This window comes from Mizuhopecten yessoensis, unplaced genomic scaffold (genome assembly GCF_002113885.1).
Source record: "Mizuhopecten yessoensis strain PY_sf001 unplaced genomic scaffold, ASM211388v2 scaffold11131, whole genome shotgun sequence".
NCBI lineage: Eukaryota > Metazoa > Mollusca > Bivalvia > Pectinida > Pectinidae > Mizuhopecten > Mizuhopecten yessoensis.
The window spans coordinates 45,145-66,635 of NW_018408895.1; the positions used below are offsets into that span (position 1 = coordinate 45,145).

Here is a 21,491-nt window from a genome sequence, read left to right on the forward strand (position 1 = left end):
ACTCTTCATAGATGGAAGGGTCTTAAGGTTTATGACCCTAGGGTCTCACGTTTACCCCCTGGGGAAGGAGGGGGGGGGATTTATTCTGGTTTATAATGGCAAATGATACTTTGAATATTACATGTTAATAACTTGATTGGAATTATAACCCTGAGTTGACAGTTTGATACCATGAAAATGTTGAGCCAGCCCTACCCCCAAGGGCTAAAATTTCTTCATTTTCCTTGTTTAGAATCAGAGGTGCTAGTTTAAAATACTTTTTAGTCTTAAATCTGTATGCTACATATTGTATAAGGTGGTTTTATTGTTTTTTGTCACTTTGAATAATATTTCTGTTCGTGTTAAAAACAAAATCAACTCTCTGTATAAATATATCAGGTGACCGTTAAGGCCCATGGGCCTCTTGTTTATTGATGTTTGTGCAATGTTCACAAAAGTTGTTGATTAACAAATCCCTGGGTACTGTTTCTGTACTTTGTGTGGAGAGTGAAAACTTCTCTGTGTTTATTGCATCCCTCTTAGTCATAAGTACCTATCCATCCATATTTGAGAAATCCTGAACTTTTCACAGTTAATCGAAGTGTTAACATTAGAAATACCAGTTTTGTTAACATACATTTATTATCCGGGGATATTGTTAGGATAGAGCCATTGAGGTGTGGTAAATCAGTGAGGTGAGAAATGTTGGACTAGACTGTGGCACCAGTGTTCTGCCGGTTTACTACAGTTTTATTAGTCGGTTGGTGGTTATGTTTAATATCATATTCTGACAAGTACATGGATGCTCTTAATTAACTTTTCATTGTTATGAGAAAAAGAACTCTCTATTTACATATTATATAGGTGATAAAGCAAACAGGAGCATATGATATTCCTCAGCAACAAAAGCTACATTTTGTGCTTTGGGTAGATATGGAAATTATACTAGCGCACAACAATTACATAGGTATGCAAACCCTATTTGTAAGACATAACTGGATTTGAACTATATTTATAGTACCTGTACTTGTTCTAATCGTCTCAAATATTAACATGCACCAATACATCGATTAAAGGACACACAACAAAGAGGGAGGGGGCAGGGAGAGTCAGAGGAGGGAGAGTCAGAGGAGGGGGGAGTCAGGGGGGTGGGGAGTAGGTGAGGGAGAGTTGCAGGAGAGGGGAGTAGGGGAGGGGGGATTGAGGGAGGGGTAGTTGAGGGAGGGAGAGTTGAGGGAGTAGGGGAGTGGGAGGGGAGTAGGAGAGGTAGAGTTGAGGGAGGGGAGTAGGGGAGGGGGAGTAGGGGAGGGAGAGTTGAGGGAGTAGGGGAGTGGGAGGGGAGTAGGAGAGGTAGAGTTGAGGGAGGGGAGTAGGAGAGGTAGAGTTGAGGGAGGGAGAGTTGAGGGAGTAGGGGAGTGGGAGGGGAGTAGGAAAGGTAGAGTTGAGGGAGGGGAGTAGGGGAGGAAGTGTTGAGTGAAGGATGGGAGAGTACGGGAGGGGAAACTTTTACATGTACATTTTCATTGTCTATGCATAATGCTTTATGCATATGGAAGGGAAGTGCTTCAATATTCAAATATACAAAGACTGAATGACTCCAGATTTTGATACATGTGTGTTACATTATATTGTTGAATGTTGAAACATATGGTAAGGAATGTGGGGCAGTGTGAACTGAATCTGGCCACATATCTGACATTTGGTAGGACCATTGTTATAGTAGTATTGTTGTCAGCACTAGTAGTCTGGCCCATTGTCACAGCACTCAGGTACACAGGTGCACCACACACTGCTCTGGACTGGTACTACACTGACCTTCACAGATCCCAGTCAGGAATGAATTCTCCACAAATTGGACATATAGCTATTAGTTCTTGATGGAGAAAAAGTCTATGGAAGGATATAGATTCAGACTGCTGACTTGACAGACACATACATGTATGTATACACTACACAGACCTATGTATATTTATATCCTACAGACCTATTATATAGGTCTTCACAGACCTATATATATATCCTATAGCTATATACTTTCACATAGGTGCATTTCTTACAGTGTCTATTGAGTTTGTAATACCACACAGAGGCAATGCTATAGTAAGAAACATGAAGCTGAGTAGGCTAATAAAAGCAAGTAAAGGCCTCATGTTTTGAACGCTCCTGTGTATCCTGTGAGCTCTGTGTTAAATTATTAATACCACATTGTGTGTGTATATGATACTGCTACCTTTGAGAACTTCAATAGTGGCAGTCAGCTGACACCTGTTAGAAACTAACCATGTGGCTTTCATATTCTGTCACCTGTTAGGGACCTCTATGGTGATATCTTGTCACCTGTTAGGCACTTCTATGGTGATATCTTGTCACCTGTTAGGGACTTCTATAGTGATATTTTGTCACCTGCTAGGGACTTCTATGGTGATATCTTGTCACCCGTTAGGGACTTCTATAGTGATATTCTGTCACCTGTTAGGGACTTCTGCAGTGATATCCTTTCACCTGTTAGGAATTCTGCAGTGATATCCTTTCACCTGTTAGGAATTTCTATATTGATATGTTGTAACCTGTTAGGGACTTCTATAGTGATATCTTGTCACCTGTTAGAGACTTCTGCAGTGGTATCCTGTCACCTGTTAGGGACTTCTACAGTGTTATCCTGTCACCTGTTAGTGACTTCTATAGTGATACTCTGTCACCTGTTAGGGACTTATGCAGTAATATATTCTGTCACCTGTTAGGGACTTTAATTTTCATCTGCAGTGATATTCTGTCACCTCTTAGGGGGTTTCTGTGTGCTAGAAAATATTGAAATAAGCACAATGCCACCCTGTTTAAAATCATTCCAATGGCTGGCACACCAAACTGTATATCAAATTCAATAATGCATTCTGTTAGCATTAATCAATCCCTGTCACAAAAAAATCCTTCTTCAATATTTCTCAAACATAATTGAGGTACATGCACACTAAACTTCAGAAAATATATTCAACAACTGATGAAAAACCTCACTTTTTATATGTTCATTTTAAGTCACAATTCAGGAAAAAAAATCATTTAAACTTGTAAATATCATAAGGTTTGGATGTCCATGGCGATGCATTTGTAGAGAAAAATGTAAGAAAATGTGTCAAATCTTCAGAATAATGGAATATATTTCCCCTGAATAAATCACAATTGAGCACAAAGCGAACAAGGCTGACTGAGGTTGGAAAAAAGCATGCAAAGCAATTGAGATTTTACCTGTACACCATTCACTACAGGTTCTCACTCAGGTAATATGGCTTGACTTGTATCAAAAGTTTTTTTAGCTTTATGAATTATTGTAAAATACCCAATCAAAATACATGTCATCATTCTTGAGATTTGAAGCATTTTCTTACATTTTTCTCAACCAAACTTATGATATTTACAAGTTTAAATGGATTTTTTCCTGACTTTAGAGATAGTCTGTTACCAGTTAAACTTCCTACATAGACTAGGTTACTCCAGCTTACAACTTCTAATGTTCACAGTCTGATACATGAATAGATGACATATCATATAGATGAAAGGGCCTAGATGCAATCCTCATTTAGGATTTCGGCTGTTTGTAGTTGCTACTTGACTGATTGGATATTTTCTAGTGGGCATCCATGGGTATTAAAGAACAGAAAGTAAAAAAAATCGAAACAGGGCAGGAGAGTAAATAAAGTAGAGGAGAACGAAGACAGTCAGTGTCTTGTAACAAGATCAAGACATCAGGTTTTAATGAGTCTGTCTCGGCTGTGTAGTAGGAAATAGTGTTATGGCAGGGACGAGGAGGCTGCTAATACATGGGCAGATTAGTCTAGGGCTGTGTCTAGTCACTGGTCTCTCCAAAGAGATGGCTAAATGGTGTATTGTTTGGTACACTATTACCTCCGGCAACAATGAGTTCTACCACTTGACCTGTTTGACCTTACAAACTGTGATAGATTCTTGCTTCTTGATAATTACTTTGTCAATTTGTGAGATGAAGCTAGCTGTTTCACAATTCACTGGTGCTTCACTTATGAAAAATATCAATTTCCCAACCCCTTCCACAAAAAAAAGAAAAAGAGAAATTAAAATGTATCTGATATAATTAATCAAGGAAGGTTTTTATGATGCTTGTTTGTGTTAATGAGGACAAAACAAGCTTTGGCAGTGCATTTTGTACACTGATGACAGATCAAGACATGGTAGTTTTATATGTTATCTGAGCCTGTAGGTCTGGTAGTTTTGACACAGTTGTCATCAATTGAAGACAAGCACCTGTCAGTCCCCCTATGTGTCACATCCTGGGTCCATTCTCCAATACAAGGTCACTAGGCTTATCTATACCTGTGTTATAACATTGAGTGAACTGAGGTCTTAACTGCAGGCAACTAGCAGATAATTCAGTGGACTTTTAAATCAACCTAATGTCTCCATGCACCTATAGTGTCTGGAAGGAGAATTACCATTCATCTGTATATATACATTATAGGTAATCTTTGTGGAAACTTTTTGTTTTCTTTCAGCATACAAAAGTCTGAGTGTGTAATATTTACGTTAATGTATCCATGTAATGGAAATTGTTGTAAAAGTGTCCAAAGCACCATGTATTAATGAGGTTAACACTGTTTTTACTAGGTCTATATTTGTATTTCACCCCTGCTGTATTTTTGTTTAGGAATTCCATGATTTTCATGTTGTATAAATTAAGGACTGCAATTTTAGCTGTTTTAACTCCAATTCTGTTGTTGTTTCAGCCACCATGGACCAAATGGAGCTAGAAGAGCAGTTAGCCCTGGTGAGTAAATACACAATTACTTACAGGTGTACATGATTGAGATCTCAATTCGAAATCAACTCATTTCATTTAAGGTGCTATATGTTCACAGTGCAATACCGATCTACAGAGGATACTGAGTGGTGTACAGCAGCCGGAGCATGTTACCTTATGGAGTTCAGAGTTGATTGTCAGCTGTTACTCTACAGACTGTACAGGGAGCTAGCAATTATATATCAGATATAGATGGCACACTGGATATCTAAAACTTGGTCATTGTCGATGCATGTGTATATTATATTATGCATGCCCCCTCCCCCATCTTTTACAGCCCCAAACTGGTTTAAGGCAGTAACGCCCTCATCCACAACCCTGACTCCGACTATTTTCGACAGGGGCGTTCTCTTTAGATTCCAGAACGGTGTGGTGCACCTGAAGAGTGGAAGTTTAGGCTCACTGTCCTGGAGCTGGAGATACAGACAGTGAACAGGGTGTATGGTCTCATGTGATAGAGTTTTTGCCCTGCAACCCAGGAATATGTTATTTCCTGGATAAAAGCATTTCATAACTATAACTATTATTTGGAATGTACATAAATATAAGTAAAAGACAGAGTAAGGCATATCAGTAACATCCATATTAAAACTGTTCAATTTCTGTGTGACTGTGTATTATAGATACATGGTACTGCCATAATTATAATTTTACTGCCTGGCTGTCTGACTCTCTGTCTGACTCTGTCTGACTCTCTGTCTGACTCTCTAGATCTCTGTCTGATTCTCTGTCTGACTCTCTGTCTGACTCTCTGTCTGACTCTCTGTCTTACTCTGTCTGACTCTCTGTCTGACTCTCTAGATCTCTGTCTGACTCTATCTGACTCTCTAGATCACTGTCTGATTCTCTAGATCTCTGTCTGACTCTCTAGATCTCTGTCCGACTCTCTAGATCTCTGTCTTACTGTCTATCTTACTCTCTAGATCTCTGTCTTACTCTCTGTCTTACTCTCTAGATCTCTGTCCGACTCTCTAGATATCTGGGTGACTCTTTGTCTGACTCTCTGTCTGACTCTCTGTCTGACTCTCTTGATCATTGGCTTAGATTTAATGGTACATCACATATAGAAAAAGCTCCCATAAACTGTTTAATTATTTTGTCAGAAATTGGTGGTTTACAAGTGCTTGAAAAGAATTAAACCAGGTATCTTAATTAACTAATGAAAACTCTTTGTTAAAACATCTTATAGAGAATATTACACTTATAAGTACCCTGTTAAACATCTTATGGAGATCTTTACACCTATAAGCACCCTGTTAAACATCTTATAGAGATCTTTACACCTATAAGCACCCTGTTAAACATCTTATAGAGAATTTTACATGTATACGTATCCTGAGTATAAACATTTATACAAGTACCATGCAAAACATAAACCGGGTATTACCTGTGGATTCCAGTCAATTACCTGACTTAATTCTATACTTAATTAACGCATGACTGCATGTGAATCTGTCAGCCAAATCAACTGAAACAGCTTGTTACACTCGATTGATCTATTTTTAAAGCAATTGAACGGGAACCATGAATTATTTAGTATTAAATGATGGCAATATGTTTCCTTTCCATTAATGATTCATGAGTTTCGACTCTAGAAGATCAAAGATATATTTATCTGGAGTTGTATGAATCTCTGTGTTGTGTTTGATGTGTAGTCGGGATGGTTAGGGGTTACGTGAGAGATACGTACACCACCAAACAGATACAGACTTATGGTAGAGGTATTGCTATTCCATCACAGAAAACCAACATGGCCTGACAGACTTGGCAGGCCCTAAACCCATGGATCACAGAATACATGGTTGTGATATACAACATGATGTAACATTGCACCAAGGTCACCTTTGGAGTGTGTTTTAGATTGTGATCAACCTCCGTGTCACAACTTGGCTGTTGAAATATAAATTTAGGTTGTGACTGGGCGATTTGCCGTATTTCACTTTATATCCTTCAAGTGGAAAATAAGTAACTGCAAGCCATGAAGCCTGGTGATAAGCGAGCCTGTTAATTAATCACTGAACATTAATTCACACTTACTGCTCATTTTGCTTTATACACATTACATGTAGGTGTCATTTTACCCTGTATAGGGTAATTGATAAAAATGGCAATGCAGCATAATTTTGAAGCTGCAATCAAATGTCCAACGGGGTCAATATTCATAAAACAATTTTCATGCTCAGATTCATGTTCTTTGCCAAAGCACAATTCCTTATTTAAGTCTTCATTTGCCTTTTAATTTATTAATTATTTTGTTGGTACTTGGCTTACACTTGATTGTGGGCACCACTCCCACATTAAATGTTTTCTTTTTGATTCCGTCACAAAACTGATAGCGTTACAAGGCAGAGAGTTTGAGCACAAATCTTGACTTTGAGCAGTTGAGATGGTTTTTATGACTTTATGAACAGGACCTTCTCTTGCGAAAGTCAGCAAAATCCACGTCATTGTCATAGAAATAGCAACAAGCACCTACATTACTACCTCAAGCATTCCACGCCGACAAAAACTGTAGCTGCATGAGCATGTAACGGACATGCCATCGGTCATGTAACGGACATGCCATCGGGCATGTAACGGACATGCCATCGGTCATGTAATGGAAATGCCATCGGACATGTAACGGACATTCCATCGGACATGTAACGGACATGCCATCGGTCATGTAACGGACATGCCATCGGACATGTAACGGACATGCCATCAGTCATGTAACGGACATGCCATCGGTTATGTAACGGACATGCCATCGGTCATGTAACGGACATGCCATCGAACGTGTAACGGACATGCCATCGGACATGTAACGGACATGCCATCGGACATGCCATCGGGAGCAGCTAGGCAGTCTTGCTCTGTAGTCTACTGTCATAATTTAGTCAGGACTTGGTCCTTGTCCAATTTTACTTTAGGTTTCATGTGTTATGCAATGTAAACAATGTAGAATGGAGCTCATTAGTAAAAAGGTGTTCAGTTAGGGAGATCTGATAATGAATAATGACATTCCCGGGCATGCTAAGAAAGCATACATGTAATATCTGCAGTGTGTTGCTGGGTATACAATGGTGATAGGTAAAACCGATTATGGTAACTGTAATTAGCTGTATATATATATGGAGCACCCCTTCGTTCTGGACGCAGTACTGTGGTCACAATTTTACAAGATAGAGATAGAATTTCATAAGCACAATCATTCCTTCGGGATATTATGTAGGTTTACAGGCAGTTACCATAATGAGTTCTCGCATGTTTAAAATACCAGACTTAATTATTACAGACATAATTGCATGCATTAACATAAAACGACACTACAGATTGAAGTTGTCCGTTTAGTGCCTGTGTTAACAAATTAAAGTGGAGTTTTAAATTTACTTAGCCAGCTGATATCCTTTACATGTCAGATCTGATCATTTCATTTTTTAACACAAAACAAAATCTAGTAATTGGCATGTGATCTGAAAAATTGTTCCTGGTGATGGTATGAGTTAACTAAATGACTATTTGATTATGTGTAGAATGAATAAAAAACTACCAGTCACTGTAATGAACCCATTATTAGTACAGGTTATGTTAAAAAAAGGATAAAAGGATCTGAATTGGAAATCAAATATGGTAATGTTTGAGAGCCTATTTCTACATATTGTAGAGGAACTGTGTATTGGATGAGAGTTGATGATGGGGGCCACCCCTTTTCAGGAAGCTGATACTCATGGTTAATTCAGGAAACTTAACAATCTACATGACTTCATGTGCATAAATCAAGTTCAATATACTACTAGAAATTGTTCATGTCTATTAGAGATTGTGTAAAAAGTCTATGAATACTAGAGATAACATGTATATACTAGAGATGGTCCATGCTTACCTCTGTGTGTACAAAACCCAGGACTACTAGATATTGTATGTAATGTGTCATTGACAATTAGTGTAAAATGTCCAATTGTTACTAGAGATTATGTGCAAGATATACACACCTCTTTTTGTATACATCATAAAGTATCTTCCATATAAAAAACCAAAACTACCTAAAAAATGATTTCATCATCATGTTGATCCCCCTAGCATATATTCATTGATACTTTATGTAACACTTCTGGAGATCAGCCGTAAGGTGTTACTGTAACACAAAAATCAATCATTCTCTTCTTGTCCTACCCTGGGAGGGTTTACATTGGAAGGTGTTACTGTAACACAAAAATCAATCATTCTCTTCTTGTCCTATGCTGGGAGGATTTACATTAGATTATGCACGGCTGGTGTTTTATAGCATTTCTGATGCACCAGGTGTTGTTGTTTTCAAACTGTATAGGCCCTGAGCTCTCCCACTTTTAGATACAGCCTTAGTGAGGTACGACAAACATTCTTGCCTCAAGGTTTCTGGCCAATTCTCCATGTCTGACCACAGGTACTATCACATTTTCAGGATTATTGTGTTTAAATTTTTTTTCGTAATCCTTATATTTATCTTTCTTTGGTATTATGACACTTATTCCAGGTCAAGGAAATCTAGATGATATATTCGTTAAATCATGTTACTTACATTCAGGTCAAGGAGATGGTGTATTTGTTAAATCATGTAGCAGTGACCTATTTTCAGGCATATAAAGATGACACATTTGTTTAATCATGTCACAGTGACCTATTTCCAGGTATAGAAAGATGACACACTTGTTTAATTATGTCACAGTGACCTGTTTTCAGGTCTAGAAAGATGACACATTTGTTTAATTATGTCACAGTGACCTATTTTCAGGTCTAGAAAGATGACACACTTGTTTAATTATGTAACAGTAACCTATATTTTCAGGCTTAGAAAGATGACAAGTTTGATAATGATGTCACAGTCACCTATTTTCAGGCCAAGAAAGATCACATATTTGTGAAATCATGTCACGGTGACCTATTTTCAGGTCCAGGAGATGGTCCAGGAGATGAAGACAGGTTTTGCTACAGCAATGGAAGAGCTAGCCAACATTCAATTTGGGGACCAAACCTTACAACAACAAATGGTTACTGACCGGTCAGAAAACAGACAGAGGACTGTGGAACTGACGGACGCAGTACAGTCCTTAAAGGTTTGTACAAAAGAGGAAGTGACCAATAACACCTCCCCATCAAGCGACACAACTGATAATGAAGTTGACTGCCATTCTGCACACTATGAAGGTGTTCGCTCTTATCTGCACTTTTTATGTTTGTTTACAGATCATTATTACAAGAAACATAAGTGTCATTTTACTTATTTGGTAAATAAGATATGTTATTGTCACCCTGTGTCAAATTAAAATCAAGTAAATATCAGGTTGATATTTAGTAATGCAAGAAGAATAACCCTTCCTAATTAGTTGAGTACCATTGACCTCCACTAACAGAACATCAAGGTTTGGAGTGATTTTTGGGACACAGATATGTGAGGCTTTCACTTGAGATTTTCCTGTAGGACTCGGACACATTTAAGAATCCATTTTTTTTCTCTTAGTTAACTCATTCACCCCTGAGATTTTATAATGAACTATTGCAACCTTTGAATTGGGAGAGTTCAAATGAGTGTTAAGGGGTGAATGAGTTAACAGACTCATAAAGATTTTGAAAATGTTTTACAAAACTCACTAGAAAAAGTCTCTCAAGTCACTGATATGAACATTGCCAAACACCCCACCTCCCTCATCACATAAAAGTTTGAACAATCAAACTTCAAAGTAGGGATTGATCCTTATGTGGACATTTGTTTGATAATAGATCATTCTTATTTTGTCTGACATTGGTTGTAAATACCCTTAAAATGGGTTCCTACTTGACAGAGTTAGATCAACCAGATAGAGCCAGGTGCCCACAGAGGATGAGACTGTCAATCAATTCTCCCACCAATCACAGAAGTGTATATATAGCTAAGATTATTTCTCAGTCCCCACCCCCTCCCCACCCAAGGGTATGATGGGAAATACACTTTATATAGTCTTTACTAAAACAAAACACCAACCCCTAAGCCCACCACTATCTCCATGACCTCATATATCCCAACATGAAATGCTGGATATATAATTCATATGGAATGATTTGGTATGTACATGTCTATATGGTCTACTTACTAAACAGGTGTTGTAGAGACAGTAATGATGTTTATTAAATCCTTGTTTGTACATACACTGGTATTTTGTCAATACTGTGATTCATACCTTCTAGATAAAGATTCTGGTGGGTAAACGATCCCCTGGATCTCTCTCCAGGTATTGTTTGTGTGGACGATCCCCTGGATCTCTCTCCCGGTATTGTTTGTGTGGTGGTAACACATGGAAATGCTTTCAGTGTAATCACCTGAACAGTGATAACACGGACAATTTGATGAGGTCTGAGGGTAATCAGTTGAGATTATACAGATCCTTAAGAGGCTGGAGAGTCTTAGAGATGATACCCATGGGTTGTGAGGGGACCGACAATAGGGCGGCTCAGTACTCCTTTTCTACAGTACTTGGTTAATAGGGTCAACAGCTAAATACCAGGTGTCATAACACAAACTATAGTTAAATGTAAATAGTTGTTTATTAGTATATTTCATCGTAACTCAACTTTGAAAATTAAAACCAATCCATCAGATTATATTTTGTGAGCTCATGGTAGTTAAGTACATATCTATCACCTAATTTGATGGGATCGTGACGAAAACCACCATCAAGCTGAAGAAAATATGAAGTAACCAATAGCTGAATAGGATTTTTTTTATAATTATAATACTGGCCTTTCTGGAAACTTCACTAACTTGGTCTGCATAACAAACTTAATCGTGTGCTGAACAGAAATTTGAGTTTACAATAAACTTCAATTGATTTCTATCAGATCTAATCAGCCTCGGCCTTTCCCGAGGAAAATTGATGTGTTCATATAGCTCAGTATACAGAACAAACATTGTGAGGTTTTTGACGGCCCTTTCTGTTGACCTGTACATGATACTCGTGAGTACCTAGATTTGTTAGGGACGGAAACAAACTCAGACCGCCTGTTTACAGTCGAGTAAACATGACTCGCCTATGTACATTAATCCACACGTTCACTTGAATCCACAGAGATACTTAGGCTGGTAATTTACAATGCACTTACATTTCACTAAAGTAATATCTTATGTGTAAAATCTACAATTTAAAAATAGAGACAGCGCTAAGAAATGTTCATTGAACTCGTTTCAATTATAGCCTAACTAACAATAAATGAATGTAGTATCACGACATGATGAGGATGAAAAATAATTTTATGTAGAAAAATTAGACATCACTGTGTTCAACCAGACAGGCCTGATTCATACAGGTCTGTCAAACAAGGTTGAAACCAGTACTGTTGAAGTGTGCTCATGCAGGTGTAGATTGTACTGTCAGCGAACTTCTGTCAGACCTCAGAACATTTCATTGTCCATCACAAGTCAACCTAAACTGGACCTCGTCTCTAAAGTTTCAAATTTATAAAACAAAAAGTCGCTTGAATGTCTTCAGGTTTCAAACTAAGGGGAGATAAACTAGTAAAACGCATTCAGCTGAAAAATACTTTTCAAAAGCTTCTTAGGAGCTGGTAGCTAGCCTGAAATCAATCATGGTTGAATACTTTCTATTCCTATTAGAACAGAACAGGTGCAGATGGAGAGATGTATACAAATATATATAGTCAGCCCTTTAATTCTTCAGAAAGGTTTTCAGGAGTCGAAGATCACTAATTACTACATCTGTCTCAGCTGAATGTTTGAGTCGAAGATCACTTACTACATCTGTCTCAGCTGAATGTTTGAGTCGAAGATCACTTACTACATCTGTCTCAGCTGAATGTTTGAGTCGAAGATCACTTACTACATCTGTCTCAGCTGAATGTTTGAGTCGAAGATCACTTACTACATCTGTCTCAGCTGAATGTTTGAGTCGAAGATCACTTACTACATCTGTCTCAGCTGAATGTTTGAGTCGAAGATCACTTACTACATCTGTCTCAGCTGAATGTTTGATACCCAGTTTTAAATCATCATTATATTCACCAAGTATTTTTTAATATACAACGTCAACCATACATTTTTGCAGGTGATTTTGTTGAAGGACGTGGTCACCTTGAGGACAAATACTTGCAATTTGATTGGTTGATCCATGTCCATATTGTAATTGAAACAGCTTTTAAATGTATTGAACTTTGACCATACTTTGATGGCAGGCACATAATGCATGCTTGGTACTTTTAAATTGTAATGTCAACCTTTTGATTGGATAATCTATCATAAATGACATGGCCCTACTTGTATGAATCATCTCGACTTTTGAAGGTAAACTCCCTCCATAAAAGTGTTCCTAAGTACATAGGCCCTTTACATTAACACAGTAGATATAAAATAAACGTACATAAAGTAATGTCTAAACTTTTTTGATTATCGATACAAAATGTATTATTTTTCTATGTTGTTATATTACTTAAACATTCAAAATACCGGTACTTGTACTTTTAAAGTTCAATATAAAGAAAAAGAAATAAAAAAATAGTTTCCTAAGCTTGTGTTTAAACTAACGAATAAGGAGATGTGAAACATTTTTTAATTCTCATTTTGAACTGAAAATAAACCGAGACTTCTAAAGGTGTGTTCTGGTCTGATAATTACTCCTTTCATCAATATCTTCATTATCTTAACTTCAAACCATGCTTGATAGTAAAATTCAGAATTATTAAAAAAGAAATATGAAACTACTTTTCAAATTCTCTTTTTATCTTGATCCTTTGGAATTTTAATGACTTAATTTATGTATTTTTTTAGCCGAGCGCTGAGTTACAAATCAGTTTGATGGCACAACTTTCAATTATCAACTGAATGTCTTACTACATGTGAAATGTCTTACTACATGTGAAATGTCTTACTATATGTGAGGTGTTCACATTTTGTCTCATCTGGATTCTTTGGTACTGTTTCAATCACTGTGCCATACTATTGGTCAAAGTCTTTGACTGGCAGTTGTTTAATTCAAATTCCACTCTATTTCTTTTTGTTAATAACTGGACCTAAAAATACACCTGGTATAACATTACCATAAACCACTTCCTAATTGATTTTACCTGTCTTGTTAGTGTTAGGAATATGACCACAACTTTGTCGAGATTAAACTTCCTAGCACGTGCATGCTACATTAAACAGTATTTTATTTGTAGGTCTGTAGTTCAATAGACACAGTAAGGTACTTCTGTCAACAAAATTAATATATACGTCATGTTTCCTATCACATATAAAATCTAAAGGCGTAGTCAATAGCTGATAGAATTTTAAGGTCAGCTAGAAAGTTACCAGTGATAAACAACGTACATGTACAGACTGTATCAGACTGTTGAATGTCTAGTTATTATGTCGGGTTCACTCACGATTTGACATGTGATTTACGTAATTTCTTCATCTTGTGTCGAAGAAAAACATATTCAATGCTCTGTTCCAATTATAACCAATTTAGATGTCATTTTATAAAGAAAAAACAGCTCATTTCCTTTATATTTCATGTAAGAAGAATTTGTACAAAGTAAGAAATTCATGTTACTGATGTAATGTGATCATATGGGATAGCTGGTATAGTGTTGGTGGCCACACACACCTATAAATTAAATTAAGGTCCTAAATGTAATGGTTGGCCTAGATGTATTGAAGCTAGCCAATTGAAGTCTTCCTTTATGCCTTTAGAATATAGAAATTGTGTCACTGTATAATATCATCAGATCCTGTTTGATAAGGTTTTTTTATGAAAGTGTTTTATATTAAATATTTTAAAACATCAGTTCATAGGTAACTAGATCCAATGTTTCCACTAGGGATCAAACATATGGAAATATCATTATGTATCAATGTGAGATAAGTTTGCTATATTCTTAGGCTTATAAGTTGAAATTTGACCTCAAAATGTGAATCCTTGAATGGAAAACAACCATGTCCTTAACTTCAAATAATGAACCCAGGGTAGACTATACTTGATCTTTGAATCTGCCAGTTGTACTGCCTGGCTATGAAGGACGTCTGGAGGGCATCTTCTTTTGATCTTATAAGTTTGGTTTGTTTTCTGTCCTACATGTCTGATAATATGATCCTGTCACAGGGCTATCTCTGTTAAATATTTCTTTTACCTTTCGTATGTTAAAAAGGACTGTGCAATGTTATGTGTGTTTATATTGATTACTAAAAAGGCCACAGTGTAGCATTTGAAGGTTAAATGTAAGAATAACACTCTGTGAAGGTTAAATGTAGCTCCAGTGAATTATCAAATAACTTTGGAGTTTTTAATAAGTTCATTTTGAGTTTTGAGTCCCGCTGTTTGACAGTTTTAGCTAAGGTGTAGTTTTGTATTGAGCTTTAAAGTTTCCAGTCGACTTAATACTCCTTTTATACACATTTTAATACCAGACATATAGATACAAGTACTACAGTTACAAAATGGGTCAGTTTAGATAATGGATAATCCTCTCAGTTCTATAAGTTAATGTAATGTTATACTGACGTCAGGCCTACTGTACATGTTTTTGTAAGCCTTGTGGAAGGTATGTGAGGTGCTGTACTGTTTAGTCATCAACTCAGTGTGCAGTCGTTCCCATATATAATACTGCTTTATGGTGTGTAACTTAGCGTCCATACAAATACCGCAATGAAATTGGCAGAGAAGTTTTTAAACTTGGTGTAATCAAAATGACATGATAGCATTTCTTTGGGAGGGAAATAGAGTGTAGAAAATGTCATTCTCAAATGTTGTATAAATTACCCTAGAAAATGGCAGTGGAAAATTTCATCATATATTTTTTTTGGAATCGACATATGCAAATAGCTCATGAATCATGCTCATATTCCCACAGTCATTCTGGGCGTATGGAAATATCTGCAATCATAAAACTTATTTGTAGTGGAGGTTTTGTTAAAGGAACAAAATGAAATACGTCTTTATCCATTTTTGCAATAAAATTACTCTAGATACATATTATTAGCATCACATTTTTTCATTACTGTAGTGTGTATCTCATACAGTTATGAATAAATTATATGAAGTTTCTATACAAACTAGACCATTCCAGAGTTCAAAGATTTTTTAAGGGCGTTTTTTTTTCAGGTTGAAATTGAGAACCTGTCTGGTCAGTTAAAGGAAGTGTCCGAGGCTCAAAGGTCACTGGAGGTCAAAGTAGACAATGTCAAGTCCTTCGACAAAGAGGCATTCCTGGATGAATTGCAGAATCTGGGAGTTGTAAATGACCAGGCCAGGTATCAGACAAAGTTTGGATAAGGTGTTGAATGGAGTATCTAGTACAAAGAGGTTATCATATGACCATCGCCATATTGCTAAGATCTCTATATTAGCCCAAGGGTCCAGAGGCCCGAGAGCTCATATGTGTTGAGAGTTTATACAGGGTAGAAAATGGAAATGAACATATCATAAGGCCAAAAATAGTAATGTATATTCATTAACGTCACATCAACCCTGAATTTAGCCTGTAACGTTAACATTTCATTTGGTATATGATACACAATGATTTGGTATGTGATACACAATGATTTGGTATATGATCCACAATGATTTGGTATATGATCCACAATGATTTGGTTTATGATCCACAATGATTTGGTATATGATCCACAATGATTTGGTATAATTGATACACAATGATTTGGTATATGATACACAATGATTTTGTATATGATACACAATGATTTGGTATGTGATACACAATGATTTGGTATATGATCCACAATGATTTGGTTTATGATCCACAATGATTTGGTATATGATACACAATGATTTGGTATATGATACACAATGAGGAAACAGGGTAAGAAAAATAAAATCATTCACTCCCTTGGGGTGAGGTTTGGAATCTTCCCCCTCGGGTTGAGATTCCCCTATCTCACCCTCAAAGAGGTGAGAGATTCTATTATTCCAACACTGCATGGAGTAAGATGAAATTGTTAGGGTCAGAGGTAAAATCTAGGGTAGGTTTGGGAACCAGAAACATATAATTCTTTTTTGGCCTAACCTTTTTGTAAAAAAATATATTCTGTTCATATTTTAACATAATGTCAAATTTATCAGCAATGACAAAAAAACTATCAGCATGTAGTAATACAAATAATATATACTTCAGATGTGACTTTTCTGAAATGTGTTAACCAAATGTATTAAGCATATATGGCGCATTCTGGGTAGATATGGCATTTGCCGCGCAAATATGGATGGATTCAGGGATATGGCCTATGCACTACAAACACTATCACAGAAATAAAACAATTCACATCAAAGAGGACAAGTTTATGATAAATAAGATTTATATTGAATTTGTTATAAAAATATATGATAAATTTTCATTATTGTGAGACTAACTGTTCACCATTTCTTGCGGATGTATTTCTTACTTTCAGAGATTCAGTGAACTTTTATAAGCTTCTTGGTCTTGAATTTGAAATTTAAAACATCTGTAGTTTGATCATTATTTTTATGAATCTCAAATGATGATGCTTTTCCAATCTGCAGGTACCAGGTACCGACCAGTACGAGAAGTAGTGAGGTTCAGCCCAAGGATGTGTCCCCTCTAGTCCACCCCTATTTGGCCAGTCTCGCACAGGACAAAGGTAAAAGGCGGTGGAGGCAATGTTATGATTATTCATTAGAGTTAAAACCTTCACGCATTTGTCTGTGCAGGTTCAGCTGCAGACAATGGATACCTGGTGCATTAGTTTCAAAACAGTCTTCAAATGAAGATTTAGACATTATTTTTGTCATGGTCATGACTGCATATGATGGACTCAAATAATTCACTCAGATATCTCAATAAAAGTACATTTTTGTCAAGGGCAAAGTGAAATACATATGTGTGTTAATTCGACATTCACAATGAATACTGTATATTTTGTGTGCTGGATACTTGCATATGCCTTCATAATGATATTGAATTCTGTGTCCTAACAGAGGGAGAACAAGGCAGTTACATAATATCAAGGAGCACACAAATAAGATATATTTGGACACGTACATTACACTGTCATTTAATGGTATAAACTTGCTTAACTTTGACTTTCAAACTCTGACAATAGAAAGTGTTAAATGTGTCCTGATACACTTTGGCAAAAGCAGGTTCATTTTTAACAGTTAATCTTAATCTGTTAATCTACTTACCAACTTTAAACATCAAGAACTTATTCAGGCATGCTTCGACAAAATCTGGGGAGAAATGTTTACGTAATGTCAAAATATATTTAAGAGGATTTGATTGAGAACGTCTTTGTATTGTGTCCTTTAGGGGATGACTCGGACGCCCAGTCAGTGACGGCCCTGGCCTGTAAGAGTCTGAACCTGTCACAGGCATTACACGAAAAGTGCTTACACTTAGACTTGTCTGCCTCCAGTGATGATGATGAAACAATTCGCCATGCCCAGGTACAACCTCAGGTTGATCAAGTATTCCTCATTGCTGTATTTCCATTCCGTACTGTATTTCATGGCCAGTATATATAGTACTGTACATGGCTGTTATTACAACAATGCTCACATCATGCAGCATTCACAAGGCCTGGTTTTGATATTTATAATCATATTTCAAATGCTTTCAGGTGTTTTTTGTATTGACCTGAAGCCAGGCCCTGTGTTCACACACTGTTTGTCTTAAATGAGAACTTAAACATAGAATTAACACTGTAAACGAGAAGAAAAGAAAGAAAATGAAGGTCGGTCTAAGATTAGGTGCACAGTGTAAGGGAGATAAGTACAGAAATAACCTATCTACAATGGAAGGGAGATAATTACAGAAAAAAACACTAGTCTAATTAATCTACTAACTACACTATGTTGCAGAAAACATTTTAAATAGACCAAAAACTGCAGAAGTATGACAAATTCATTTAAATATTAACAGGTTTGACTGACATATGATTCTTTGTAGTTCTGAACTCAACATTTTTTGTTTTCAGAATGCAAGACTGGCACTACTCAACCCTGATACCATTCGTAAGTATCAGTATACATACAGTATATATATATATGGCTGGTGGTTCAGACACTATGTACTTTAGCTCACATGCTCTTTTAGAGATACAGGTATGCAAATTTGATGCAGTAAGGATTTCAGTGTATTTGTCAGACATTTTGTACCTGTGAAATGCATGTTGTGTAAATTATTTATTACATGTAACTGCAATAGGTGTTTTTTTCATGTTTTTCTTTCTTTTCAGTCTAATTGCATGACAGCTTGTTTTGTTGGTTCCACAAAGCCTAAATCCCTTTCACAAGTGCCTTTCTTGAAAACGTTCAACACTCTAAAAGCAAATCCAGACTCTTCATTTGTCACCGATGTTACTAAAGAAGCAAAGCTGTCTCATAATTTTAAAAGATAATATAAATTAATTGTGGAGCGGTTGAATTAATAGTTTTACAAAAACCTTTCATTTTCTCAAGAAGTTTCATCATTATAAAAATAAAACAATATCTAAAACACAAACCATTTACAACGCTTTATCAAATTTTTAAAATTTCCAATGTTCCTATTTATGTTGGTTTTATACAGGGTTAATTTTCCAAAATAACCAGATACATCTGTGACTATGTTCAATTTTCTTCGCCATTGTTTTGCCGGCTAGTTGTATGTAGGTTCCTCCTCCTGTGTACAGTGAGAGATTGGTTGTCTGGATTAGCTTTACAAATGTTGTTGATTTTTACCCTTCTCGTTGTTTACATATTTTCCTCTCCTTATATTCCTCCTTTCTCACCAAGCAGACCTTTCCGAGGCCAAAGCACACTTTTCTAAGAAAATCCCTCCACATGAGAAAGTTCTGGAAGAAGGTATGAAGACATGAAGGTTAAATCAATGCTAACCTGAAGCTAAAATTGTTAAATATGTATGATTGATGTTCATATCCACACATTACCACCTCATTACTCTTGTTCAATCACACTAGTGTAACAGTATATCAGACATGTGTATACAATAATATAGCTGCTGGGGGAAAAATTTTAAGTCCATTTACAGGTATATTTTTTCTTTAGTTTAAATAATTATGAAAATATTACTGATTACAATTTTACCTATAGTTTCTTTGTCGTTATACTGATCGTTAGAAGCTCGCTTCAACCAAGTGTTTATGTCTAAATAAACTTTATTTATTTTACAACAATTATGAAACAAGTTATTGCAACTTAATATATTAAACACTCTTGTTGGCCCGGATGTTAGCGCTCGGGAGTCTTAAGGACATATGTCTACCAGCCAATATGTCTACCATCTATCAAAATGTGAATGCAATCAAACAGATAATTGTGAGTTGAGTATAGACACGCCTCCAACAGAGTGTTCCTCATACCATTCTGGTGATAAGTTATAACAAACAGAAATTATTCAAATTGACAAAATAATACACAGGAAAGTTAAAAATGTTTCATCAAACAAATTGCTAATATTAAAACACCTTGTATCTGTCATTATCTCATACCTTGTCTCATTAAGGTCAATGTCATTTGTGTCACAAACTATTTGTAGTTCAGAGAGAGAAATGTGCCCAGGAGGCCATCAATGCTGAGAGATCCTACTGCTCACAGTTATGGACCCTGATTGACGCAGTTATACGACCCCTTCGCCAGGAGGAGCTCATGGCACAACGAGATCTCAACACAGTCTTTCCGTCATATCTTCCACACCTGTATGAACAGCACTGTATTATGCTACGAAAGATGGAGGAGCGTATGCTTAAGTGGAAGTACACTGGCTTAATCGGAGATGTATTTGTCAAGTTTACAGACGCCCAGGAGGTAAAATGTTGATCCCCTTTTGAATGACTCTTTGTTCTTGATATAATCAAATGTAAATTGCTTACACTGAACATATCATATGCTTAAAGAAATCCTTTGCAGTAAAGAACTTTGATCTAGAATTAAAAAAATTCAATTGTTGAAGTATCTTATAATTAAATTCAAAAAGTTATCCCTAGTATTAAATGATTTTAAAACAAAGAGTAATAAATGAACATGAACCCATTTTTATGGAGTAATCTTTCATAGGCGAGTCCTAAATCAGCCCGGCTTTGTTTTTGTGATTTATGTACAAGTTTACTTTTGTCCAGGGGGAGGGTCTGTCTGTGTACAAAGACTACATCAACGATTTCCCTACAGTGATTAGTAACATGAACTACTGGTTCACACAGTCTGCCCGCTTCAGAGATATTATGGGGGTAAGTAGAATCGCTTGTTCACAAATTTCTCCTGTTAAGGGACAAGTAGTCAGTGGGTGAACTGTCTGCCCTATTCCTGAACAAGGGGTTAATTAAAAGCCAGAGAGATACCTGTAAATGAATACAGCCATCTTAACCTGCTAGCTATGGATTACTCTAGCTCGTTATCCTGTGGTATATTCTGACTGTCATACAGCTATTTTTTTTGGCAATTTAAAACTTAAATTGGTTTTCCAACTTGAAACTCTCATAACTTCACTTTCTGATACAATTTTACAATGTGTTTTTTACTCCATGATTTGACAGACAATTATCAACCTGCTACCTGAAAATGTTTGAATTCAATTACATACCCACAGAATATACAATTTCTTTTTCCTTTGTTTTAAATGTTGGCAGAACTCTGTGTTATTTCCGATGTAATGTTTATTTCTGTGGTGTGGCCACTTAATGACAATAGGAAAGATATGCACAAATATATAGGTAAATGTCTGCCAAATG

The 21,491-nt window shown here is 36.4% G+C and overlaps 1 protein-coding gene across 8 annotated transcripts in view; it reads left to right on the plus strand.

Moving 5' to 3' along the window:
* Window positions 1–21,491, plus strand: part of LOC110466332 — a 57,222-nt gene that overhangs the window by 22,646 nt on the left and 13,085 nt on the right. For 5 of the 8 annotated variants that reach the window (XM_021522754.1, XM_021522756.1, XM_021522755.1 and 2 more), the window contains exons 2-10: window positions 4,734–4,774; window positions 9,718–9,882; window positions 15,895–16,043; window positions 17,308–17,405; window positions 18,074–18,210; window positions 18,741–18,777; window positions 19,543–19,608; window positions 20,303–20,571; window positions 20,883–20,990. In XM_021522754.1, the coding sequence (XP_021378429.1) occupies window positions 4,734–4,774; window positions 9,718–9,882; window positions 15,895–16,043; window positions 17,308–17,405; window positions 18,074–18,210; window positions 18,741–18,777; window positions 19,543–19,608; window positions 20,303–20,571; window positions 20,883–20,990 (1,070 nt within the window). Of the gene's footprint in view, window positions 1–1,845; window positions 1,918–4,733; window positions 4,775–9,114; window positions 9,213–9,717; window positions 9,883–15,894; window positions 16,044–17,307; window positions 17,406–18,073; window positions 18,211–18,740; window positions 18,778–19,542; window positions 19,609–20,302; window positions 20,572–20,882; window positions 20,991–21,491 lie in introns of those variants that run through there. The other 3 variants (XM_021522758.1, XM_021522759.1, XM_021522753.1) reach the window with 3 other exon arrangements.